Below are 27,453 nucleotides of genomic sequence, written 5' to 3'. Positions count from 1 at the left end.
CTGGCATTGCTGTGGCTGTGGTGTAGACTGGCAGCTATAGCTCTGATTGGACCCCTAGCCTGGGAACCTCCATATGCAAAAAAGATCCTTGGATTTGGGGCTTTTTTTTGAAGAGTTAATTAAAAAAAAAAAAAAATTGAAGGGGATGAGTTCCAAATGAACACGACCTCTCTTATGTTTTAGGACTGAGTGTGTTATCTTTCACTTTTAATTTTTTTATTTTTATTTTTTGTCTTTTTAGGGCTTCACCTGCAGCATATGGAAGTTCCCAGCCAAGGGGCTGAATCAGAGCTACAGCTGCCGGCCTACACCACAGCCACAGGAACACCAGATCCAAGCTGTGTCTATGACCTACACCACAGCTTACACCAACACCAGATCCTTAACCCACTGAGCCAGGCCAGGAATCAAACTCACGTCCTTATGAGTACTAGTTCGGTTTGTTACCCCTGAGCCACGATGGGAATTCCTCTTACACTTTTTATACCTTGAGGATTTTGTTTGGCTATTTTACAGTAGTTCATTGAGAGTAGCCGACTACTTCAGTTTTTTTGCTTCAAAACGGAAAATCTGTCATTGCTCCTAGCTGGATGCTTGCATTTTAACATCTTGACTTGTACCTCTTTCACCTGGGACTGCAGGGTCTTGAATACTTTAAGACCATCTGTGAGGCATTTCCCCTTATTTTCTTACCTTCTTATTTATTTAACACTTTTAAGCTAGGTGAGTCAATATGGATTTTTTTTTTCCTTTTACAGCCACACCCTCGGCATATGGAAATTCTTGGGCTAGGGGTCGAATTGGAGCTGCAGCTGCTGGTCTATGCCACAGCCACAGCAATGCCAGATCCAGTCCACATCTGTGACCTGTGCCGCAGCTTGAGAAACACCAGATCCTTAACCCACCGAGCAAGGCCAGAGATCAAACCCACATCCTCACTGACATGTTGGGTTCTTAACCCTCTGAGCCACAATGGGAACACAAGTCAACATAGATTTAAAGCAGTATTCCCATTTGCATTCTAAAATAAAGTTTTCATTGGTCAACCTCCAAATGAGAAAAGGCAAACTAATGTGTATGTGAAGATGTATTAATATAATATTAATTGACCCTTCTTAGGATGAGACTGTACTCTATTCTATTTTTGTACTTCCTCCTACTTTTGTTACTAAAATAGCCTGTATTTTCTAAACTGATATCTATAGTAAAAAGGAGCAAAAAAAATTTTCTTGATAAAATTATAGGTTGGTGGTCATAGTACCTAAAATTTGTGGCCTGTGAGATGACAAAGCCTATAACGATTAGATCTGGTGGAGAACCACTGGCAAAGTTTTGCTTAAGTCTGTCTAACTAGCCTTTCTTTCAGTTTTCACCTCTCTAAAATGGAGATATGTAATCTTTTCTATGTCACTGGACTGCCCTTGGGAAATGAATAGCAATAACACAGGCAAAGACTGGTTGATAGGATTGACTTCAGAATAACCCAACATGGCACTTGGGGGTAGGGGCAGCACAGGTACACAAGATTGGCTATGAATTGGTTATTGTTGACACTGGCTGGTGAGTACATGGAGTTCATTATGTCATTATCAGTTTTGTTTGAAGATTTCCATATTAAAAAGTTTTTCCAAAAGTGAGGCTGTTGGGATCAAGGCAATAGTTTTTCCTTTTCTTCTTAGCAGCTGAGTATTACTATTTTTGCTCCTCTTAGCCACTAAATGCTTCTCCTGCTAAATTCTGTCAAATGAATAACGCAGATTATTGACCTGCCCTGGTTGAAGAAGAAACAGGAAGTCAAGAGCTTAACAGGCTCAATGTCATTCTCATCCCTGTGAGGCTCCTTGGAGGAAACCCATCTCCACCTGCTTTTTTTCCGCATGTCCTCCTGGCATTCTTGAAGAAGAGACCTCCTCTTAGCAAAAGCCAGTCTGTTGATCTTGTGCCCAGAATCTGTCACCTTATGCCCTCTGAAGGGCTTTGCTCCTTTAGATCGTAATTTGGTCTCTTTACCACTCTTCCATAACATCCTTGTCAACACCCTCACATGCTCTAGTAACTCCCAAGTTTAAAACAGAACAAAAGAAATTTCTCCCTTTGATTTCACACACACACACACACACACGCACGCACGCACGCACGCACGCACACACCCTAGTCTATGGTCCCACTCTATATACAACCCAAACCTCCTTGAAGGAGCTCTCATAGACGTGCTGTTGCCTCTTCCTCATCCAGCATTCACTCCTCAGGTCTGCATTTGGTGCCCACAGAACCCGCTCTGGGCATGATCACCTGAATCCCCATGTTACCCAAGCAGTGAATGCTCTCTGTCCTCACTCTACTCAACCTCAGGGAGCATCTGGCAAGACACTAGCCTTCTGTTTTCCTCCCTCAGGGCCCAGTCTCTTTGTTAGCTTTCTTTCACATCCACTCTCCTCTCTCTCCTTTGCCCCTGACAGAGGCTGAATTGTTAGAGTAGCTTTTGACTTCTGCCCTTACTCTTCCCCTTTCATTCTTAACTCAGTGACCAAAGCCATCTTTTAAAATGTGTGCTAGAGTATATCGTTTCCACTTTAAATCCCTGACAATTATATAACCTGGCCGAAAGGCCCTTTGTGATCCAGCTGTCCCGTACCACACCTGCTTCACCTGGTTTCCCTCTTCCCTCCTGTGTGCTTGACACACGGGCCACCTTTGAATCTCTTTACATGCTCTTTCCCAGTCTGGAATACTCGATCACCAGCTTGTCTCTGCTTAAGTGTGTGATCCTCAGATAGGTCTTCCCTGAGGAGGTCTAAGGATGTTTCCTCACACACCCCTTCAGGTCATTCTCTGAGTGTAGGGGATGCAGAACTTTAGCTCTTTCCTCCTAAGATCCCTGGCTGGGTCTGACAATTAAATTGATGTAAGAAAAGCATATAGATGTGTAATTGATGTAGGAGAAAAGCATATAGACTTTCACACATACATAGGAAGCCCCATAGCAAAATGAAGATCCAAAGAAATGGCAAGACCTAAGTGCTTATATAGTAGGTTGAACAAGAGAGGCAATTGTAGGAAAGTAATTAAAATATACAGGGAGAAGTTCCCACTGTGGCACAGTGGAAACGAATCCTACTAGAATCTATGATGATGAGGGTTCAATCTCTGGCCTCCCTCAGTGGGTCGGTGATCCGGCATTGCCATGAGCTGTGGTGTAGGTCACAGACTCGGCTCGGATCCTGTGTTGCTGTGGTTATGGCGTAAGCCAGTAGCTGTAGCTCTGATTCGACCCCTAGCCTGGGAACCTTCATATGCCCCAGGTGTGGCCCTAAAAATATATATATATTTGTAGATATAGATATATAGATAGATAGGAAGAGGAGTTCCCATTGTAGTTCAATGGGTTAAGAACCTGACATAGTATATGTGAAGATGTGGGTTTGATACCTGGCCTCTATAAGCATTTGGCATTGTCATGAGCTCTGGTGTAGATAGCAGATGCAACTCAGATTGGCATTGCTGTGGCTGTGGTGTAGGCTGGCAGCTGCAGCTCCAATTCGACCCCCTAGCCCAGGAACTTCCATATACTGCAGGTGTAGCTGTGAAAAAGAAAAAGAAGTTCCCTTCGTGGCGCAGCGGAAACGAATCCGACTAGGAACCCTGAGATTGTGGGTTCGATCCCTGGCCTCCCTCACTGGGTTAACTGTGATCTGGGTTAACTGGGATCCGGCATTGCCATGAGCTGTGGTCTAGGTCACAGACTCAGCTTGGATCTGGCATTGCTGTGGCTGTGATGTAGGCTGGCATCTGTAGCTCCGATTGGACCCCTAGCCTGGGAACCTCCATGTGCTGCAAGTGCGGCCCTAAAAAAGCAAAAGAAAAAGAAAAAAATATATATATGGGGAGCCACGGAAGATAAGAGTTACTTTAATAAGGTCTTTTTTTACTGACTTATCTTGGGCTCAACTCCCTGTTTCCAGTAATAAGAATATTTCTTTCTTCTGATACAGCAGGGCATTTTTTTTGGCCTCTCCCACAACATGCAGAAGTGCCTCAGCCACAGCAGTGACAACTTGAGGTCCTCAACCCATTGAGCCACCAGAGAACTCCTAGGAGGGCATCTTTGACATGGAGTTTTATCTCCTGTTTTCAGGAAGAAGAGGGAGGTTAGGATGCCCTTCTTGCAATTGCTGTTTTCAGGAAACTTTAACCCAATACAGTCCTTACGCCCAAGTTGCATATTTTGGCTTGGCCTATTCTATCACCATTCAGGGATATCACATCATCTCTTCAATAGCATTTTCTAAACTTGTACATACATGTTATGTATGTTTTCTCCCACTAGGCCAGAAGTTCCATGATACCTGAAACCACTCTTTTCTCAGCTGTGTATGCTAATAGCACCTGACAGAGTCAGCAAGTGCTCCGTAAATGTGGGTGATGAGGCATGATGGGTGGCTGAATGGATGAAGGCCTTGAGGTCACAGGATGTTTATCCTCCCCAGGACCGCATTCACAGAATTGTGCTTTCCTGGAGCCTTGACACAGCTTTGGTCAAAGATTATTATAAATCCATAGAAAAACTGAGCTTACCTATCCTATATACGTAGTTGATTGTATAACTCAGGCTATCATGTGTAAGGTTTGCATTATAAATTTTGATTAGAATTGAGTGTTGCTGAGTACTTTATTGCTCCCAAAAGAGTTTTTATGTTTTCTCTTTTCTAATAATGCTGCATTTCTCTTCTTGCCCTGGCTGCCACGAGATTCCAAGGCAAAGTCAAGGCTCAGTCACAGCAACTCAGCATTGGCATTCACAGGGGAGTGGCTAATGGACTAGAAACAGGTTCGGGAGTTGAAGTTCAATTCGAAGTCCCACCTTGTCACTGCATTTGTGGGCAAACTGAAACTCTCAGCCTGAGCTGCCTGGTCTGTGAAATGGAGGTGACACCTACCTCACAGAGCTGGTAATGTGCCTGGACCAGACACATACCTGTGCCCTCAGCCTCCCATTTCTCATGACATACAGGTCAAATAAACTGCCTCAAATCCTATTTGGAAGAGGCATATATAAATAAAAGACAATAGAATATTTAAGTATTTGGTGGAATTAGTTGGTTGAAAGCATACACAATTTTAGAATTCTCAGATTTCTCCATGTCAAGGTTTTCACTTATTATTTTGCTATTTGAGTCTCAGTTGAAGAATCCCCTGCTCAAGGGGCCTTCCCCAACCCACCTGTTTGAATACCTTCTCCTCTTCCACTACTGTGTTCCAGGCTTGGCTTTGTTTTCCTTTTTTTTTTTTTTGCGTTTTTTTTCTTTTTAGGGCCAAACCTGTGGCCTATAGAAGTTCCCAGGCTAGGGGTCAAATTGGAGCTGCAGCTGCCAGCCTACACCACAGCCCTAGCAACACCAGATCCAAGGTGCATCTGCCACCTATGCTGTAGCTTGCAGCAGTGCCAGATCTTTAACCCACGAGCATGGTCAGGGATCAAACCTGCATCCTCATGGACACTATTTTGGGTTCTTAACCCGCTGAGCCAGAATGGGAACTCCTTAGCCGTGTTTTCTTGACAACACTCATCTCTGTTGGACATTATTCATTTGTCTCCTAGTTAGTGTCATCTGGCTGGGTTCATGTCTGTCTAGATTGGCCCATGAGCTCCCAGTGTCTAGGACAACACCCGGAATGTCATTACCCAGTAACATTTGAATGAATGGAGGGTACATAAAATTTCAAGTCACTCCTTTGATGGCTTGGAAAATAAAAATGCATTCTTTGTGGCACTGGTTTTGTTGGCACAAATGCGTTCTCTGTGGCACCATTCATGCTTTAGGAAGATATGACCAAACACCTATATGACATAAAATTATGTGTAATATTTGAAAAGTAGAATTTTTGAGCTGAAATAATGATTATCTTAATCATTAATGACTGGCTCTCCAGAGAAAAGAAAAGATGTTCTTTTTTCTCTTTTAGGTCAAAGAGCCTCCAGAAATCAATTTAGTGCTGTACCCTCAGGGCCTGACTGGTGAAGAAGTATATGTGAAAGTGGATTTGAGAGTTAAATGCCCACCCACCTATCCAGATGTGTGAGTACATTTATAAATAGCTTTGATGTGATTTCAGCTCTCAGTTTTGAAAACACAGAAACAGGGTGAAGTTGATTATATTTTCTTGTTCTTGCTCACCTGTTCCATGTAAAAATTTTTTCCTATCACCTGCCTTTCATCAAAACTACATCAGCAATAGACATTTTCATGAAACCTGTCTCCTGTTAAGTCAGCTTATAGTTAGTAGTCTCTGTGGTTACTAATATTTGCTCTGTGACTAATGTTTGCTTCGCCTGATGTGTTTATTCGATTCTTCATAAACTAGGAAGAGGAACTGTTTAGAAGAAAAAAATAAGGTGTGGTGACTATAAAAGCTTGTGTACTTTGTTTTAAAGTATGACTGGCATCAGGGTTTAGAGTAGCCTTCTGGGCCTAATGGGACCTTTAGTTCCTAGTGTGAAGGAAGATTGAGAGTTGCTCATTTCTGGGGAGCTCTGCCAGCAAGTCTTCACTGAGCTGTTCCATCGCTGGTCTCTACACATGAATGCCAAGACAGTTCTCCAGTCTGTGAGACAGCCAAAAGCCTCACATATTTCCAAACACCCCCTGAAGGTAATACGCCCTCTGGTTGCAAACTCCTGGTAGAGAAAAAGCATTAGCTATGAGGACTCATGTGATTTGTTTGTTTGTTTGTTTGTTTTCTTTCTTTTTTTTTTTTTTTTTTTGGCTGTGGTGTGCATTGTTTGATGTGGAAGCTTAGTTCCCAGACCAGGAATTGAACCCAGGCCACAGTGATGAAAGTGCTAAGTCTTAAACTCTAGATCACCAGGGAACTCCCTCGAGTATTTTTTTTTTTTTTCCAGGGCTACATGTGCAGTATATGGAAGTTCCTAGGCCAGGAGTCAAATTGAGCTACAGCTGCCAGCCTACACCACAGCCATAGCAATAGCAACGTGGGATTTGAGCTGTGTCTGCGACCTACACCACAGCTCATGGCAATGCCAGATCCTTAACCCACTGAACAAGGCCAGGGATGGAACCTGCATCCTCATGGAGCCACAACAAGAACTGAGCCACAACAAGAAATCCTTGAGTCTTCTTTTTTGGAAGCACCATGCATAGTCTATGTAACCTCTCTCCAGACATTCCATGTAGAAAAGCAGTTTGACTTGGTGATGTTTTATGGTTTGAGCTTGTTGTATGGAGAATCAGTGACAGATAAAAGGAAGTGCTGCCTTACACAGTGTGTACTAAATTTGTGGAATTTGTTATTTTAAGAGGTGATAGAGAACATGAAAATACAGAAAGGTCAAAATGAGCTCCTCAAAGTTCATAACTCACTTACTCCAAACTCTATACATAGAATAAATATAGCAGGTATATAGAAAGTTGGTTAATGAATTAATTAAAGGGTGATTAATTTTATGAAATAAAAATGAGACAGTGCCTCTCTAGGTTTTATTTTTTTACCTTTTTTTTTTGGGGGGGGGGGCGCCCACAGCATGCAGAAGTTCTGGGTCCAGGGGTCAAACCCATGCCACAGCAGTGACCTGAGCCACTGCAGTGACAAGCGAGATTCTTAGCCTGATGAGCCACCAGGGAGCTCCTCTAGGTTTTATTTTTCCTCACAACAAATAGGTGGTGTCTTTTCCAATACCAGCCAGGTGTCCAAACAATTCAGTTCAATTCTGACACTAGTTATCCATAGTTATTGATAGGTGGGTTAGGCGCTCAGTCCCACAAGACTTCAGATGCCAGTTGCAAGTTCCAGGACTTCTCATCAGCTGGTTATAAATTCGCAGGTTCCCATGACCGCACCCCTCCCCAAACACACAAGGTTTGATAATTTGCTATTACAACTGATAGAGCTCAGGAAGGCACTTCACTTACTGTTACCAATTTATTATAAGAGATACAGTTCAGGACCCCCCAGATGGAAGAGATGCTTAGACAAGGAATCTGGGGAGGGTCAGAGAGTTTCCTTGCTCTCTTGACATTGACAGATGTCCCCTGTGGGGAGGGGACAACCACCCCTGGTTGAGAACCACTGCATTAGAGTTTCAGGTAAATCTTCATGCATCCACTTGGAAGAAGTATTATGGGCTGATTATTTAAGAAACAACATGAAAATACTTATTTTTTTTCCACTTTTTTTTTATTCTGAAATTTTATTTTTATTTTTTACAGAATAAAATATATACATTTAAACACAATTGCATTCTGCAAATACTTATTTAAAAAGTTAAAAAGGTAAATGTTATAATGTCAGGTCCATACAATTATGAATTATGTAGCAAGAGCATAAAGAGAACGTTGGAAAATTTAAAGCAAGTTTAATTAGTGTTGCAAGTGAATTTTTCACCATTCTATTAATATTGCTATATAAAGACTGCTTGATTTTTTTAAAATAATTATGTAAGTCTTGACTTAGGAGAATATTCCTAATCTTTGGAGATGATGTGGTGCAGGAAAACTTTTCTTTTCTGCAAAATAGATGCCACTGTGAGAGAGAGAACCCTGGGTTACATGGACCATATGTAGACCCAGTACCTTCTTTCAGGTTTCCATCTATCCAAACAGATGATGATTGTAGCGATCTGTCACACTGAAGCATTGAGAGAATGCATAAGTATGTAAACAGTAAGGCTTCATCAAAGTAAAATCCCATGAATTACTCAGAAATGCTTGGTGGGAAGTGATGAATCATCTTCTCTTCTGTACAATTAAATGAAGCCTACTTCATCTCCATGAATTGTTATTGGATGTTTATGGGTTGGAAATAAGTGGGACCCCAAGGGCTGGTTGTACTTTCCCCAGATAGGAGGTGGTGACTCTTAGTTGCGCTCTGTAGGGATGAAGAGGACAGTGTGGTAGGCATCCTTAAGAGTTTGCAGAGTGCACAGGACTAGATGTGTACATGACTGAGTGAGAGTCAGAATGAGCAACTGGGACACAGCCTGTGGTGGAAATATTGACTGGATCGCTGTGGCTCCATCTTGCCCAGTTATTCTTGTCATGCCTTATTCTAGAGCACACAAAGGTACAAAGTATTTGGACTACTGCAGGTAAGCTGTCAGAGTTAATGGACACTGGGGGGTGAGCAAGGATCGAGTGTTACCATATGAGGGAGTACACCATTCATTAAGTTACCAGGCTAGAGTCACACACAGAGCTGCAGTGATTTTTTTAAAGTAGGCAGTAAATAGTAGTTGATGTTGGAAATTTGAATCAGATAGTAAAGCTGAAATCAGAGACTAGGAGTTGGAGAGACACTTGATCAAGCCCCAGTAAGTGTGGTCATCTGTGGGAGCAGAGCCCCTGACAGTCCGCGTGGACAACGGGCCAGCCCACTTCTGCCCCACAGCCTACAGGTGGCTCCATGTTGAGCACAGTGTTAGTGGAGATGCTGAAGTAGAGTTGAAACCCTGTTGACATGAAGGAAACCTTGCTGGAAGTACAGAGGGTTTCACAGATGAGGCCCTTATGAAATCCCCAAGCTTGGAACTTAGCAAATATTAATGCAGATAATCTATACTTTCTGAAATAACTCCTTTTTCTTTCTCTCTTTCTTTCTTTTCCAGAGTCCCTGAAATAGAATTAAAGAATGCCAAAGGTCTGTCAAATGAAAGTGTTAACTTGTTAAAGTCACGCCTAGAAGAAGTGGCCAAGAAACATTGTGGCGAGGTATGCTTTGTTAAACTGGAATTACAAGAGGACAGTAAAAATTTCATCATGTTCACCAGGGCTTGCCTTCTTGCCTTGTCTTTGGGTTAAAGGCTTTCCCATTGTACCTCACATCTAAATTTCACTAGGATGTTTTGTTTTTTATTGCTATCTACAAAAGGAAGCATTGCAGTTTGTATTTCTTTAGTTTATAGTGCTTATGAATGACAAATTGTAGAGTGTATATAGATGGTACTATTGATGCTTAAGAATTCTTCTGAAAACACTCCATAGAAACCTGGCCATACCTTTGGCAAACTTTGGAGCTGGCATCATGACCTGATCTTGACTTGAACCTTCATGTTGGAAAATGTTTGCAGGGTGATTTCTGATCAAACTTTGCCACCTCTCTCCTTTTCACATCAGAAGAACTAATTGTTTTCCTTCTTGATAGTTAGTGACACACTCACCTCCTTCAATGTCCCTTTTATAGTTGAGCATTTATACCTAGTTCAGCACTGATTCTTTTTTAATCCTCTGACATCAGGGGCTACATGAGCTCCCCCTTGGGTGGCAGAATTCTCTCTGGAGGGCTAGGCTGGTGACTTCTCAGGGCAGAGTTTTGTGGTGTGCATTATCTCTGTATACTGTGGGTATTATCTCTTAAGTATAATCGTCACTTTCATGTAAGACCACTCAGTGTTGTTTCCATGTCTTGGCTATTGTAAGTAGTGCTGCAGTGAACGTAAGAATGCATAAATCTTTTTTTTTTTTTTTTTTGGTCTTTTTGCTTTTTCTAGGGCCGCTCCTGCGTATGTGGAGGTTCCCAGGCTAGGGATCTAATCGGAGCCGTAGCCACCAGCCTATGCCAGAGCTACAGCAACTTGGGATCTGAGCCGTGTCTGCAGCCTGCACCACAGCTCACAGCAATGCCGGATCCTTAACCCACTGAGCAAGGCCAGGGATCGAACCCGCAACCTCATGGTTCCTAGTCGGATTCATTAACCACTGTGCCATGACGGGAATGCCGAGAATGCATGTATCTTTTTGAATGAAAGTTTTGTCCAGATATATGCCCAGGAGTGGGGATTTCTCAGTCATATGGTAGTTCTATATTTAGTTTTCTGAGGAACCTTCATCCTGTTTTCCATGGTGGTTGTACCAATTTACATTCCCACCAACAGTACAGAAGGGTTCCCTTTTCTTCACACCTCCTCCAGCATTAATAAATCTATTTGTAGACTTATTCATAATAGCCATTCTGACCTGTGTGAGGTAGTACCTCATTATAGTTTTGATTTGCATTTCTCTAATAATTAGTGATGTTGAGCATTTTTTCATATGCCTGTTGGCCATCCATATGTCTTTGGAGAAATGTCTATTCAGGTCTTTTGCCCATTTTTCAATTGGTTGTTTGTTGACTAGATTAAGAAAATGTGGTACACATACACAATGTAATACTACTCAGCCATAAAAAGAACTAAATAATGCCATTTAAACAGCAACATGGTTGGAATTAGAGATTCTCATAATAAGTGAAGTAAGTCAGAAAGAGAAAGACAAATACCATATGATATCACTTATATGTGGAATCTAAAATATGGCACAAATGAACCTATCAATAGAATGGAAACAAACTCATGGACATAGAGAACAGACTTGTGGTTGCCAAGGGGAAGGGGGAGGGAGTGAGATGGACTGGGAGTTTGAGATTAGTAGATTCAAACTATTGCATTTGGAGTGGTAAGCAATGAGATCCTGCTGTATAGCACAGGGAACAAACCCAATCACTTGTGATGCAATATCATGGAAGATAATATGAGAAAAAGAATGTATATATGTGTATAACTGGGTCACTTTGCTGTACAAAAGAAATTGACAGAACATTGTGAATCAACTATGAAAAAAAAAAATCACTCAGTGTTTTTGCCTAGGCAGCTCACACTTAACTATTTCTTCCTATAAAAACTGAGAGGAATTAAGTACGGACTAACCCTAGGCCTCTAGATCTATTTTGGACCTCTAGAAAAGTGACCTCTAAGAAAGTATTTCACTCACATTCTGTAACACAGTCACAGCATCCCCTGAGGTGCTTTTGGGCTATAAAACTTTGCTCACCTAAGCTGTGTTTTTAAGAACTTCAGTGATGGCTAAGGTACCCAAAGTGCTTGCAGAATAGCTCAGACCAAAAAAAGAAGAGTAGGCCTTGGGAATTATTCCAAAGTTCTTTCCAGTTTAAGTTCCTTCTAGTGTAGTGTAATGACTAATTGAAAAATAATATGCATTTGTATTGAAAATTCACCTCTGCTTTCTTGGATTCATGATTTGTGATATTTTAAAAAATTTTTTGCAGTACAGTATTAACTATAATCACTATGCCATACATTAGATCTGCAGAACTTATTTATCTTATAACTGGAAGTTTGTACCCTTTGACCAACATATTTCCCCTTTTTTCCCACCCTCTACCCTTTCCAGCTCCTGGTAACACCATTCTGTTCTCTCTGTCCACGAGTTCGGCTTTTTTCTTTCTTTCTTCTCTTTTTTTTTTTTTTTCTTTTTCAGGTGCCTAGATGCTGCATGTGGAGGTTCCCAGGCTAGGAGTCAAATCAGAGCTACAGCTGCCAGCCTACACAGCAGGCACAGCAATGTGGGATCTGAGCTGAGTTGTGACCTACACCACAGCTCACAGCAGCACCAGATCCTTAACCCACTGAGCAAGGTGAGGGATCGAACCTGTGTCCTCATGGATGCTAATCAGATTCATTTCTGCTGAGCCACCATGGGAAGTCCAGTAGTTGTTACTTTTAATTACTAAGTAATATTCCATCTTATCAATGCATCACTGTTTGTTTAGCCATCCACCAGATGAAAGATGACCAGATTGTTTCAAGTTTGGAGCTGTTAAAATTAAAGCTGCTATAAACATTTATGTACAGGTTTTTGTATAAACATAAGTTTTCATTATTTGGAATAAATACCCAAGAGTACAATTACGAGTGTATGATAGTAGCAGGTTTAGTTTTTTTAAGAAATGGCCAAAAGTTTCCAGATTGGCTGTACCACTTTACAGTCTCACCAACAATATGTGAGTGATCCAATTTCTTCATGTCCTTGCCAGTATTTGATGTTGTCACTTTTTTATTTTAGCTCTTCTAATGGAAATTGTGATGGATAATTTTATGTGTCAGTTGGCTAGGCCAGGGTACCCAGATATTTGACCAGACATTCTTCTAGATGTTTCTGTGAAGGTATTTTTCAGATGAGATTAACATTTAAATGAGTAGCCTCACCCAATCAGTTTAAGGCTTTAACAGCAAAAGAATGGCCTCTCTGGAGGGGATTGCCAAGAGATGGCCTTCCAACTTGAACTACAACATCAGCTGGGTCACCAGCCTGCTGGCTTACCTTGCAGATTTTAGACTTACCAGCCTTTATGATCACACAAACCAGTCCTTTAAAATCAGTCTCAGTCTTCCTCTCTCTCTCTCTCCCTCTCTCTCCCTCTCTCTCTCTCCCCCCTCCCCCTTCCCCTCCCCATATGCACATACATCTGTATCTGTGGATGTTGCATCTGGGGACTCAGGCAACCATGGATCAAAAATATTCAGGAAAAAAAATCCAGAAAGTTCCAAAAAGCAAAATTTCAATTTGCCTCATGCCACAACTGTTTACATAGCATTTGCATGGTATTTACAATTACTTAATGGTATTTTCATGCTATTACGTATTGTAAGTAATCTAGAGATCATATAAAGTATGTGCGGAAGGATATATGGAAATCCTGGTAGGTTATATGGAAATACAGCATCATTTTATATAAGGGACTTGAGCATCAGTGGATACCAAGGGATGACTCTGTGTGTGCGTGTGTGTGTGTGTGTGTGTGTGTGTGTGTGTGTGTGTGTGTGTGTGTGTGGAGAACCCTGACTAATACAGGTGTGTTTTTCAAGGTGAGGTGGAGTGGCTACTATATAAATACGGAGGTCAGGAGAGGCCCCTGATAAGGTGACATTTAAGCAGAGACCTGAGAGAAACAAGGGAGTGAACTCTTTAGGTCTGAGGGAGAGGAGGACCAGAGCCAGTTTGGAGAGTAGCTGTTATTTACATGCAGTCTTAGATGTTTTTATCAGATTTGTCCAGAAAATGCTAGTAAATAGGTTAGCAAAAGAAAAGCACTGCATGGCTGCTGGCTCCTTTCTGGTATAGAAATCATTTCCCTTAATGTAACGGAATCTGCCTTCTTTCGCCAGCTTTCCTTCAAAGAGGTTTTCATAGAATAATTTGCCTCTTAGGCTCTAGACTACTGTTTCCCAACTGTAAATAGAAGTATATCCATTGAAAGCCCCGGCTTCTGGTATAATAAAAAATACGTTTGGAGTTTCCTTGTGGTGGCACAGCGGGTTACAGATCCAGCATTGTTGCTGCTCTGGCATGGATTCAGTCTCTGGCCTGGGAACTTACTTACACATGCCGTGAGCGCACCCCAAAAAACATTACTTTAACTTCCCCCGACAATAGCTATGGTTTCTCTTCAAGAGAATGGTGAACACCAAGCGAACTAACTTTTATATTCTTGTGTACAGTGACTTCTGTTACTTTTTTACCACTCTGTTAAGTCCTTTATTTTTTTTTTAAATTTTTAATTTTTTTTTTTCTTTTAGGTATACAGAAGTTTCCAGGCCAGGGATCGAACCCGAGCCATGGCTGTGACCCGAGCTGCAGCAGTGACAATACCAGATTGTTAACCTGCTACGCTACCAGGGAGCTCCTGTTACATTCTTTCTGAAACAAGAAATTTTAATCTGCTTCGTTGTAATTGAGGAAAAAGAAATTTCAAAGTCGTCTTCATCTGCAGGAAGAGCTTGGCACTCTTGGTGTTTTGAGGGTTGGGGTAATTAGTCAGTGTGGGGTTCCAGAAACCCTTGTTCTGTTGATTTACCAACTTAGGTATGATTTAGGATTCCTAGGGGAGGGAAAAGTGGCTTCCTGTGTTCACATAGCTTGTCTGTGGGCGGGGGGCTTTTTTCCTTCAGATACTGTGAATGCTTCCCTAGGTGGAAATGAAATGCTTCCTAGGTATTGATTAGCCTCCTACTGGCCCTTTACTAGCAGGGAGATGTGAGGCCTTTAAATATTTGCCTCTGTACCCCAGTAGGATGTTTTCCGTATGCTGTATAGATAGACAAAAGCTCTCAGCATTATGATTATTCTCTGCTCAGCTGTCATCGTGTAGGCAGGTTTTCTAGTTGGGAAGATAGTTTTTACTTTTATGAAGTCTTAAATATTTTACCAGATTTATTAATACGGAAAACGATTTTATTGGATTTATTCTACAGAAAATGCCAATCAGTTAACTAGGACTGCAGAAGAAAAGCGAAGCTTTTTATTTATCTAGATAGTGATTTATCTTGAGATGAGTGCTATAAAAGCTTTTTCCTGCTGTGGTTGCATCCTATAAGTAATTCAGAACATGTCACATTAAATGACTGTCCCCATGGTGAGAGGGGCTCGGTAGGCCTGCATGTTTTCCTGTAGTCTCACCTTTGGGCCCTGTCTTCCCATCACTTGACCATTTGTGGTTGATTTCCACCCTTATGTTTAGGTGATGATATTTGAACTGGCTTACCACGTGCAGTTATTTCTCAGCGAGCACAACAAGCCCCCTCCCAAGTCTTTTCATGAGGAAATGCTGGAAAGGCAGGCTCAGGAGGAGCAGCGGAGGCAGTTGGAGGCCAAGCGGAAAGAGGAACAGGAGGTGAGACCCTGGTCACCACGATAACCAGCCTGGAGGACTGCGAGTGCCTCTAGGTTTTTACTGTCCCTGCCTACGTGCTTATTGGGATTTATTTAAGTTTTGCTCAGCATTTGATCCAGGAATCATGGATTCACGTGAGAGGAAGCCCTCTGGGTAACCAGGAACTAAATACTGTGAATGGTTCTGTGCCTAGAACCTGTGGTCTTGGTCTTTAAAATTAAAAAAGAAGACGACGTCAGTTTAACCAAACTTCTTGTGCTCTTTCTGCACTTGTAAAGCTGTTGAGGACTTCACTTGGTTTTAGAGTTTCTTCTCTTCTTCCCTCTATGGGACAAGTATCTCATGCCCAAATCAGTAGCCACGAGCAGAGACTGAACTTTTTTGGTTTTGACCATAGTAGTGACCTGAGCCACAGCAATGATAACCCTAGGTCCTTAACCTGCTGAGCCACCAGGGAACTCCTGAAATTTAACTTTTTATGTTTACTAACCATTTGTCTTTTTTCTTTAATCTACTTGCATAAGGATGTACCCTCCTGTGGTTCGTTTGTTTGTTTTCCTTTTTAGGGCCGAATGTGTGGCATATGGAAGTTCCTAGGCTAGGAATAGAATAGGAGCTGCAGCTGGCCTTCATCATAGCCACAGCAACGCCAGATCTGAGCCACATCTGTGACCTACACCACAGCTCATGGCAACCCCGCATCCTTAACCCACTGAGGGCGGCCAGGGATAGAACCCATGTCCTCATGGATACTAGTTGGGTTAATTACTGCTGAGCCATGACAGGAACTCCTCCTTGCTTTTCTTAGGTCCTTATTCCTGCTTCATTTTGTTCATTGTGTGCTTGTGCTAACATTGTATTTTTGGGTCCCATTCATTTTGTTAATGCTTATCTCCTATTGTGTAGACTAGCTATCATTTAGGGTTTAAAGTTCCTTGATTGATTTTAAGAAGACACATTTTTATTAGAAAATAAAGATATTTAGCTAACCATCTTACTTTGGTATACTGCTATAATCAGCTGTAAGTTTGTGGTATGTTTTTATATCTTGTATTATTTCTGTTATAGTTTTGGTAAGTCTGTTATTGGTTTTGGTATTTACAACGTAAAATTTTAGGGGACTCATAAAAAACACCATTTTTCTCTACCTAAACTCAGATACGCATATGAGCAATAGCTAGATGAGCCAAATAGGTAAAGATCAAAATGTCACATTTAGGAGTTCCCTGGTGGCCTAGTGGCTAAGGACTCTTGCTGCTGTGGCTCGGGTTTGATTCCTGGCCCGGGAACTTCTGCATGCCACAGGTCAGGGCCCCCCAACACACACAAAGAAAATGCCCTTTTTAATACTGAGAAAGCTGATTGGGGAATGCAGCTGGAGGTCTGTGGTTGGGGCCCATACCCAACAGCAGAGGACAGCCACAAGTGCATGTCCTCTGCAGACAGGCAGACATCAAAGAGAAGGGGCTCAGTCCATGGTGGGGAGAAGTGAGAGGCTGGTGGTATTCCTGCAGCGAAAGCTCCTCCACATGGAAACCCGAGGGGTGGGAAATAAGTGTCCCTCCCCCCACAGCCTTGGCATCCATTTAAGTGGGAAGCCTGTTGCATAAGATCTCTGATATTCGGGGGGTGGGGGATGCGCTGGGGTCGTGGGATGGAAATCCTATAAAATTGGATTGTGATGATCATTGTACAACTATAAATGTAATAAATTCATTGAGTAATAAAAAAAGATCTCTGATAAAACTGATGTAACTACAGTTTGTACTAAAGTTCTAGACGGTCAGGTCTCTTAGGAGAGGAGGGCTTGAGTTATTGAAATGCAAAAGTTTTTTTATGATTTCAGAATTTATATGTGGTATGGCCTTCAAAGATCAGCATTTGATGGTGTTATGATTTATTTCAGCAACGTGAAATCCTTCATGAGATTCAGAGGAGGAAAGAGGAGATAAAAGAAGAGAAAAAAAGGAAAGAAATGGCTAAGCAGGTACTCTATCAGTTCTGCTCTACTCCAGGAGTTTACATTTTGCTAAATAGAATACCTTTTTCCTTCCATTGATGAAATTTGAATTATTGTGTCTTTAAAATACTTAAATGTCTGAGACATCAGGGCCCCTGTCCTTCCTCCCTCATTATTCTTTTTCCCCTCCTTTGTTACTATCAGAAATAAAACTTAAAATGAAGCACTAAAAAAGCCCCCAAATATCATTCATTGTGTGTTTTAGATTCTTCAAATAGGTAGCAAAATTTAGAGTTGTATATTATCTGTAGATGCCTTAGACTTATGTAACTATAGTAGTTTATCAAAAATGTCAAAGGGAAGAGGAGATTAAAGCTTTGGTAATCAACCGGAATTCTTAATACTTGGAAAACAAAACTGTCTGCTCATACTAAAGACTGAGTGGAAACCACATGGATCTGCCTGAGATTTTTTTCTGAGATGGAAAAGGATTCAACAGAGCAGGTTTAAAAACCAACAGCGGAAAAGCATAAAGTCCTTTTTCCTGTATTTTTCCTAAGTCCAACTCAATCAAAAAACCAGTTACACATGTTTGGGGAAATCCACAGAGAATTTTGCTCATTCTCTTTTATAAAATTATGGCATTTAATGTAAGGGAAACAATAGGGAGCAGTGGGAGGAAAGCACTGATGTACCAGTAAGTAAGCAGCACCTGGCTGAAAGCTTTGGCTCTTTTACTGCCTGGCCCCGTGACCTTGACAGGGACATTCTCTGTCACTCATTTTCCCCATTCTTTAAAATGGGACAGATAATGCTTCCCTTTCTGTCTCATGTAATTATTCCCACAGGTAAATGTACTGCCGTTTGTGAACATACAAAGCTGTACACAAATTTACTACTGTTCCCACCAGCTCTCCTGTCTTATGTCTGATTTGCCTTCCTATCAGCCACTCTGCTCTTTGTTTTGTTTTTTAATTATGTATGTATTTATTTATTTATTTGTCTTTTTAGGGCCACACCTGTGGCATATGGAGGTTCCCAGGCTAGGGGTCCATTTGGAGCTGTAGCTACCGGCCTATGCCAGAGCCACAGCAATAGCAACACCAGATCCAAGCCGAGTCTTCGACCTATGCCACGGCTTGTGGCAACGCTGGATCCTTAACCCACTGATCAAGGCCAGGTATCAAACCTGCGTCCTCATGGATACTAGTCAGGTTCACTAACCAATGAGCCACAACAGGAACTCCCTATTTTGTTTTTTTAACAGTGTTCAAAATAGTGTAATGTTGAAGTCAAGATAGATAAAGGAACAATGCTACTTCTATCAATAGTCAGAAGAGACTATTCAAAAAACGGAGACACCCCCCACACTCCATATATATAAAACTGATTTTTTTGACACAGGTACAAATATAATTCTGGAGAAGAGATAGACTTTTCAACAAATGGTGCTAGAACATTTTGTTTTGTTTTCCATTATGGTTTATTACAGGATATTGATGTGCTTTCTTTGAATGCCTCCTTCTGTTCATCACATGCTCTTCTAACTTTTTATGTATTCCATGATTCTAAACATTTTCATTTATAAAATTCACATTATCTTGAAACTGTTACCTGGCCTTCAGTTCTTGAACCAGTACATATTTGGACATTACATTTTTAAAAGTTGAGTTCAACTTTTATTACACCTGGAAACATTCAGCTTAAATAAAATTTGCACTCTCTACATAGGAAAAATTATGTACCATGATTGTCTTTCATTTATGACTCATGTCTAAAGTAACTTTTACTTTTCTTTTTTCAAGGAACGTTTAGAAATAGCTAGTTTGTCAAACCAAGATCAAACCTCTAGAAAAGACCCAGGAGGAAACAGAACAGTTGCCCTGCTACACGGAGGCTCTCCTGACTTTGTAGGAAATGGTAAACATCGGACCAACTCCTCTGGAAGATCTAGGTAAGTCCTTGAGATTTCCGATCTGGAAGGATGAAAAAATGTAAAAGGATCAAAACAACCTGTAGTGAAATTTGGTGGAATTGTCACATGATAATTTTAATAACTTCCAAAGCCTATATATCTTAGTATGTTAGGTAGCAGTGTAAAATAAAATTTTCCTGTGTTTTAACACTTTCCAGGTGTCTTTCATGAAGCCATTTATGATTCATTCCCCTTTCTAATAGTTACAGTACTTTCCAGTCTTGCCTCCAGTGTATTTGATCTGACTTTTAATAATCTAATTTTCAGTCGTGATTTAAAAGCTTCTCTTCCATCGGAATCATCATACAGTCAGATTTCACACTGTGTGAGTTTTTGGCCTGTAGTGCCTAGGGTCCCACCACAGGTGTGGACAATGCTCCAAAATGGGCACAGGTGTAGAGAATGCTTTACGAGAAGCCTCAGCTTTGCTTTTTAGGTGCCTCAGAAGCTTTTTAGGAGCCTCGCCTTTGCTGCCAGGGCTCCCCTCCCTGTTGCTACTGAGGACAGTGGGCTTCCCCATCATTGACAGTGGGTTCCTGGGTTGTTCCCTGTCATCAGAGGTCACATGAAAGATACTGTCTCTTCCTCCATATCCTCTTCCACTAGAGAATTGAGACTTCTCTATTTGCTGTGCCCCCTATGGACCAGAAAGGAATTTTAGTACAGAATCCATTTGTGAGTACGTGGGTGATTGAGTGGTATAGGTATTATAATTCAGCTTCTTTATGTGTTTAAACTATTTCGAGTGAGAATCTAAGCAGCACTCAAAACCAACATTTTCTTCTATAAAAAGAAATATTTTGGGTACCAAACTAAAGGCTTATATAATCTTTTAGGTGATAGTTTGTTTATAGGAATTCAGTTCTTTCCCTAATTATCTACTTTAAAAAAAAAAAAATCAGCTCAGAGATCATTTTGATACTAACATTTGACCACCTGCTGTTAAAGTGAACTAAATGTTTTCTTGAATGTGGTTTCTGGTAACAATTCCTTTTTAAAATTATAACTTCTTGCTCCAATTTAGATTATTTTTCCAACTGGGCTTCCATTAGGTAACATAGTTTAAAGTTGTCAGAGTATTTCACTAGGAAATATATGACACATTCCTTTTGTGTTAGAAACAGTGGAAATAAATCAATGCCACAAGTAAGGACATATAAAAACAATTTTTTTTAGTTTAAACATTTTCTTTTTTGTGGCTAACTATAAAGAGTGGGCCCAAGATTAGACTTGCTTCTGAGATTGGAAATCATAAACAAATTATTCAAGAAAGAATGGGAAATTTTCTTTCTCTTTGGCATAGGTAAAACAACTTTCAAGTAGTGCTTGTGAAATGACATTTGTATGTCTTGGATAGAATGACACCTCATGAGCATTGAAGAAGAAATTGTTTTCCTCTATTGTTTGCCAAGGTTGTTGCACAAACCTGCATGGAACTCTGGCACCATGTCGGCTACTGACTAGAAAAGAATCAATCTTTCTTAAAGCATAGTTTTCATGCTTCTTTGGTTAAGAAATAAAAAGTCCTTGATATACGAGAGTACTTTATGACATACTCTTGGTTCTTTTTCTTCCTTGCAATTTACTAGTCTTTATGAGGTGGAAAGCCAAAGGAAATAAGCAGAGTGTTACATTTTACTCTTTCACTTAGTAGCTACATTTGTTAGAGTTGGCAGAGATGGCCTTGTCATCAGTATTGTCAGCAGGCAGTATTCAAATTGACTCCAACTAAAAGCAATACAATCTATAACCAGATACTTAATGAGCACTTACTAAAGGCCAGACACTGTTCACAGTTATGGGGATTCAATAAACAAGATCAAGAAGGAAGCTGGTTTCATAGAGCTTATATTTGAGTTGCAGGAGACTGTCCACAAGCAAACAAGAACATGTCAGATAGTGACTAGTGCTCTGCAGAGAATTTAAATAGGCTGTATTGAAGGAAGACTGGGTGGCTACTTTAGATTGGGTGTTTGAAGGCAAGGGTTGAAGGATTAGTCCTGAGTGACTAAAGGACAGTGGCTTTAGATTGGAAGGGGTACTGGCTCTGGATGACGAGGAGGAGCCAGCTGCCCAGCTGAAGAGCTGGTGCAGAAGACCCAAGGGCGGTCTGAGCTTGTCCTGCCCAGAGTTCATCAAACTGTGTAGTGAGGCTAGAATGAGCTGGTGTGGAGACCGTGGTTCCGGGGTGGGCGGGGTGTGTCACAGAGGCCTCTGTTGGCTGGGTCAGGAGTCCAGGTATAATGAGAAGCCTTTTGAGGTTCTAAACAGGAATAAAATATCATCAGATTCACTCTAGGTGAAGTTCTTCCTGGCTGCTAGTGGAGAGTAGACGGCAGGGGAGCAGCAGCAGAGGAAAGGTTTCACATCTTGTTGCTTCTCCCTCTCCCTTTCCCTCACCCTCGGTGGAGCCAAGCTCCTGCCCACCTCAGGGCCTCTGCTGATCACTCTCCTCACATGGCTGGCTCCTCCTTATCATTCAGTTCTCTCCTCACTTGTGTTCTCCCCTCAGAAACCTTCCCTGAACCCCACGCCACTCCCCTGCTTACCCACTTGTTCTCTAATTCCCTATTTATTTATTTATTTGTTTTCCACTGTACAGCATGGGAACCAAGTTACACATGTATGTATACATACTTTTTCCTTCCATTGTTGTGTTGCAGTGTAAGTATCTAGACATAGTTCTCAATGCTACACAGCAGGATCTCATTGTAAATCCATTTCAAGAGCAATAGTTTGCATCCGTTAACCCCAGGCTCCTGATCCCTCCCACTCTCTCCCTCTCCCATTTATTAAATTTCTCTATAGCAGATACCGCTAGCTGAACTTCATGGTCATTTGTTTCCTTTTTAATGTCTTTCTCCTCTCATGAATGTGTAAAGTTCTTCAGAGCAAGGACCTCACCTGTGTTTCCCTCAGGGCTTGAAACAGTGCCTGGCAGAGACAGTACGTGCTCAGTGAACATCTAATCAAGGGAGGGGAGACGGGAAAGCAACCAAAAGGGAGAAACTGTCTTTTTGGCCCTGTAGGGTCTGAAACCTCTTTAACCAGGGCGATTCTGCTTTTCTTTTTAAGTGGGGTATATCAAAAATCAGTATTTATTTATTTATTTAGTAAGGCTTTATTTAAAGAAAGGTTTCCACTGCTTAAAACAAGAGAAAGAGGAGTTCCCATCATGGCGTAACGGAAACAAATTCAACTAGGAACCATGAGGTTGCGGGTTCGATCCCTGGCCTTGCTCAGCAGGTCAAGGATCTGGCATTGCCATGATCTGTGGTGTAGGTCACCATCTTGGCTCGGATCTGGCATTGCTGTGGCTGTGGCATAGGCTGGCAGCCGTAGCTCCAATTGGACCCCTAGCCTGGGAACCTCCATATGCCATGGGTGTGGCTCTAAAAAGACAAAAAGAAAAAAAAAAGAGAGAGAGAGAGAGAAAGAGAACATAAAGCCACTCACTGTTCTAGCAGAAAGAATTTAAAGGCCTACTACTCAACGGTCTGGATGCCTAATTTAGTCTTCTAAAATTGAACTGTGTCTTAATTCTCTGTCATTTATAAGACCTAGTTAATGTTATTTGGCAGTTTTGTTTAATACGCCCTTTATCCTTGTGTACTACCACAGCTACTTGGAAAAACTGATAACGTGGTTATCAGTACTTCTAATGACATTGCAAACCCCCTTGAACATTCTGTAATCTAGAATTAATCATTGGCGAATGACGCCAGTGTTACTGCTTCTAAATGCCATTTGCTTGTATTGGGATGGCTATTTCTGCTGGAGTTTGGGTTCTGTTTTACTTTTTAATGAATTAGATTCCAGAGGGTTGTTCAAACCCAATTCTGATGAATCCAAAGTCGATAGTATCAGCCTCCTATATATACACATTTTGGCGTATAAACAGGAAACATCAATGACATTGGATTTTGCTTCTTTATTTCTTCTCTTCAAACTCTTTATGATTTACTTTAAAAAAATTCTTATTATTCTTGATTTACAGTGTTCTGTCAATTTCTGCTGTACTGCAAAGTGACCCAGTCATATATATATTCTTTTTTTCACATTATCTTCCATCATGTTCCATCACAAGTGATCAGATGTAGTTCCCTGGGCTATACAACAGGATCTCATTGCCTATTCACTCCAAATGCAATAGTTTGCATCTACTAACCCCAAACTCCCAGTCCATCCCACTCCCTCCCCCTCTTTCTTAGCAACCACAAGTCTGCTCTCCAAGTCCATAAGTTTTTTTCATTTCTGTAGAAAGGTTCATTTGTGCCATATTTTAGATTCCACATATAAGTAATATCATATGGTATTTGTCTTTCTCTTTCTGACTTACTTCACTTAGTATGAGAATCTCTAGTTGCTTCCATGCTGCTGCAAATGGCATTATTTTGTTCGTTTTTATGGCTGAGTAGTATTCCATTTCATATACGCACCACATCTTCTGAATCTGTTCATCTATTGTTGGACATTTCGGTTGTTTCCATGCCTTGGCTATTGTGAATAGTGCTGCAGTGAACATAGGGGTACATGTATCTTTTTCAGTGAAAGCTTTGTCTGGCTGGATCATATGGTAATTCTGTGTTTAGTTTTCTGAGGAACTTCCATACTATTTTCCATAGTGGTTGTACCAATTTATACTCCCACCGACAATGTAGGAGGGTTTCCTTTTCTCCACACCCTCTCCAGCATTTATTTGTAGACTTAGTAACGAAGGCCATTTTCACCAGTGGGTGATTTACTTTTTATCCTTCAAAACTGTTCCTGCTCTCAAACAATCTATCCTATGTGGCATGTATCACATTTGTCATTTTCTTGACACTTTCACTTTTAAAATGATCTCTATTTTTATTTCAATCCTAATGACACATCTTTTCTTACTAGCACTCTTAACATTCTCATTGCACTTGTACCTAACAGTCATGCTGGGGTGATTAATGTTCTAAAACACCTTAAAACCAAGCATTTACAGGAGTCCCCACTGTGGCACAACAGGATTGGCAGCATCTTTGCAATGCTGGGATGCAGGTTTGATCCCCACCCCAGCACAGTGGGTTAACAATCTGGTGTAGGTCACAACTGTGGCTCAGATCTGATCCCTGGCCTGGGAACTCTATATGCCTTGGGTTGGCCAAAAAAAGAAACAAACAAAAACAAGCATTTACACACTGCAAACTAAAGAACTTAAAGGTACTAAGACTGGAATTCCTATTGTGGCTTAGCAGTAACGAACCCTACTCATATCCATGAGGATGCAGTTTCAATCCCTGGCCTTGCTCAGTGGGTTAAAGGGTACGGCATTACCGTGAGCTGTGGTGTAAGTCACAGATGTGTCTTGGATCTGGCATTGCTATGGCTGTGACATAGGCCGGCAATTGCAGCTCCAATTCGACCCCTAGCCTGGGAACCTCCATATGCCACACCTGTGGTCCTAAAAAGCAAACCCCCCCAAAAAGAGGACTAGTCATTTTAGTCTTGGAGGGGGCAGAGTTTATGTGGAGATGCTTCCAGATTGTTTATAAGTCTAGCGCATGGTTCTACATCTGATCCTTTTCTCCATGAATTGCATGTGCCCCTGGTTGCACAAATAACTTGAGAAGCAGAACTTTAAACAGAGCCACCATGTATTAGTCATTCCCTGGTGCTTAGAATATGTGGATACACATGTGGTCTGAGAAGCTCAAATCATAATAGGTCTTGCCAGTGTGGGAGGGGTGAGGGGAGGGGAAAATGTCTAGGATTGAAGGTTGGAAGCCCAGTTAATAATGGGTATTTCAGGAGCTCCCACTCTAGCGCAAGGGGATGAGTGGTGCTTTGGGAGCCCTGGGATGTGGGTCTGATACCCTGCCAAGCACAGTGGGTTAAGGTTCTGGCATTGCTACAGCTGTGGCTTAGGTCATCACTGTGGCTCAGATCTGATCCCTGGTTCGGAAACTCCATATACCACAGGGCAGCTAAAAATGGAAAAAAATAATTTTTTAAAAATTAAAAATAATGAAATATTTCATGTGTCCAGGAGAAATTTGTTGATGACCTGAACAGTGCAGAGAAGTTGGAGAGGAGAGCTGACACTTGGGAATCAATTAGATGCAGGAGATCTAGGAGCTCAGGGAGACTTAGGTGTTTTTTATGAGTCAGACCAAATGGATGACTATGCCTCCAACCAAAAGAACAGAACCAAGGGGGAAAATCAGATTGAGAGTGGGTAGGAGGGAACTGGTGGTTTTAATGACCTTGCAGGGGCATGAAGAGTAAGTAAAAGGTGCAGATGTGGAGACGGCAGATGTATAAGTTTGAAAATGAAGAACAAATTTGGGCTGGGATTGAGGGAGAGAAGAATGGATGTGAGAGAGTGCCAAGACCAGCTCAGCAGGTGAGGGCTGAAGAATGGGTGCTGTGAAACTTAAGGAAAAAGTTAACATAAAACAAGACACAGAGACATTTATCTTAATTAAACGTGGGAACTGGGGAACTCAAGGTCTCAGGGACCAAGATTGCTGCCTTAAGAAACCACACTGCTTTTATTGTGCTCTTTAGGATTAAGTCAAGTGAGAAGGGGGTTTTAGGTGCAGGATATAGTTTTTTATTATTATTATTATTTTAAAAGTCACATAGCCCGTAGCTGGTTAAGCTTTTATTCTGACCTTTAGGCATTTCACAATCATTAGCATTGAGGAAGCTTGGCGTCAGCTATCTATGCATAGCATCTGGAGAATCACCATTGTGCTTCTGCAGACAGCCATGCCTGGCGTGCCTATCTGCAGCAACACTACTGCGTGCCTAGGTTTGTACCTCAGTTCTCCTTGCTAATGCATATCTTGCTAACTAGACGGCTCATAAACCCCTTGGGACCATGAGACTCATCTTCCTCTTATTCTTTAGAGGACATATCATGCTGTGCAAACCAAGAGCCTATCTGCACAGATCCAGCATGCCTAGACCAACACATTATGTCCTCATTCAGCTGACCATGAATAACTTATGCCTTCAGGTCTTTGTTCTTAAGCTTAAGTCATTTGCCAGCACTGCGACTATTTTTCAAGCAGGAATATGGAGTAGAGTAAAGCAGGACAAGATGGAGTTTTCAGCATAGAAAATAAAAGAAAAGAGGCTAGGAAAATACTGTAGAAACATGTCTCCTGACAGGAGAGATTTCTAGGCTGAAGAGAAGGAGCCAAAATTGAGGGACAGATTGAATATACAGGACAAAGGGACTAACTGATGGACCAGGAGCCCAGAAGAGACTCCAGGGAACTGAGGACAGGGTAGCTGACCTTCCTCAGAGTCTGGAGAAAACAGAAAATGTGCCAACGCCAAGTAACTTTCTGGGTGGACCCACAGAAAGTGTGTGTTTCACTGCTTGTTGCTTTACATTCTCAGTGAAAGTGGAAGTCAAGGTCATGCTCGGAGTGAGAAGGCTGCTTCCCAGAGACCTGTCCATGTGCCTTATCAAAACATTTCTTACCCCTGTCCAATCCTGACATTCTTGAAGCAAGCTCTCTCCCTTGCTTCATCCCTGCAACCTCCCTCCCTATTTATTCATCATTTTGCATTATCATCTAGTTTCCCAGCTATTGCTTCACACTCAGGAGAAAAAAGGCAGAAAAGGAGAAAAAGAGGGCAAAGGGTTGGGCTTTGAAGGTTTTGAAGAAGTCATGAAGGGGAGTGGCAAAGAGTATCTACAAAGACAAGAAAGAGAATGAATGGACATTCAGTAGTGGGGAACCCAGCTGGAGGCCAGGGATTTGTAGTGCTCCAAACTCTCATTTTGCAGTTTTCTCCAGATGTGCATATGCATGACATGTGGGGTCAATATGAGATTGAGCAGAATCACTGCTATAGAACTTCTGTGATGATGAACGTGTTCTCAATCAATGCAGCCCAGTATGGCAGCCACCAGCTATTGGGACTGTGGTATATAGGCATACCTCAGAGATGTTGTACGAACAGACCACCACAATAAAGTGAGCGTAACAATAAAACGAGTCATGAATTTTCGGCTTCCCAGTGCATATAAATTTTGTTACTGTAGTCTTTTAGGTATACAATAGCATCC

The 27,453-nt window shown here is 41.5% G+C and overlaps 1 protein-coding gene across 4 annotated transcripts in view; it reads left to right on the top strand.

The window, feature by feature from the left end:
• Positions 1–27,453, top strand: part of EIF2AK4 (eukaryotic translation initiation factor 2 alpha kinase 4) — a 102,838-nt gene that overhangs the window by 5,132 nt on the left and 70,253 nt on the right. For 3 of the 4 annotated variants that reach the window (XM_047766740.1, XM_047766738.1, XM_047766739.1), the window contains exons 2-6: positions 5,965–6,077; positions 9,620–9,722; positions 15,307–15,459; positions 17,366–17,446; positions 19,225–19,373. In XM_047766740.1, the coding sequence (XP_047622696.1) occupies positions 5,965–6,077; positions 9,620–9,722; positions 15,307–15,459; positions 17,366–17,446; positions 19,225–19,373 (599 nt within the window). Of the gene's footprint in view, positions 1–5,964; positions 6,078–9,619; positions 9,723–15,306; positions 15,460–17,365; positions 17,447–19,224; positions 19,374–27,453 lie in introns of those variants that run through there. The other variant, XM_047766741.1, reaches the window with a different exon arrangement.

The sequence above is a fragment of the Phacochoerus africanus genome, chromosome 2 (genome assembly GCF_016906955.1).
Source record: "Phacochoerus africanus isolate WHEZ1 chromosome 2, ROS_Pafr_v1, whole genome shotgun sequence".
NCBI lineage: Eukaryota > Metazoa > Chordata > Mammalia > Artiodactyla > Suidae > Phacochoerus > Phacochoerus africanus.
The sequence above is the reverse complement of the archived record's forward strand: the minus strand, read 5'-3'. Positions and strand labels throughout refer to the sequence as shown.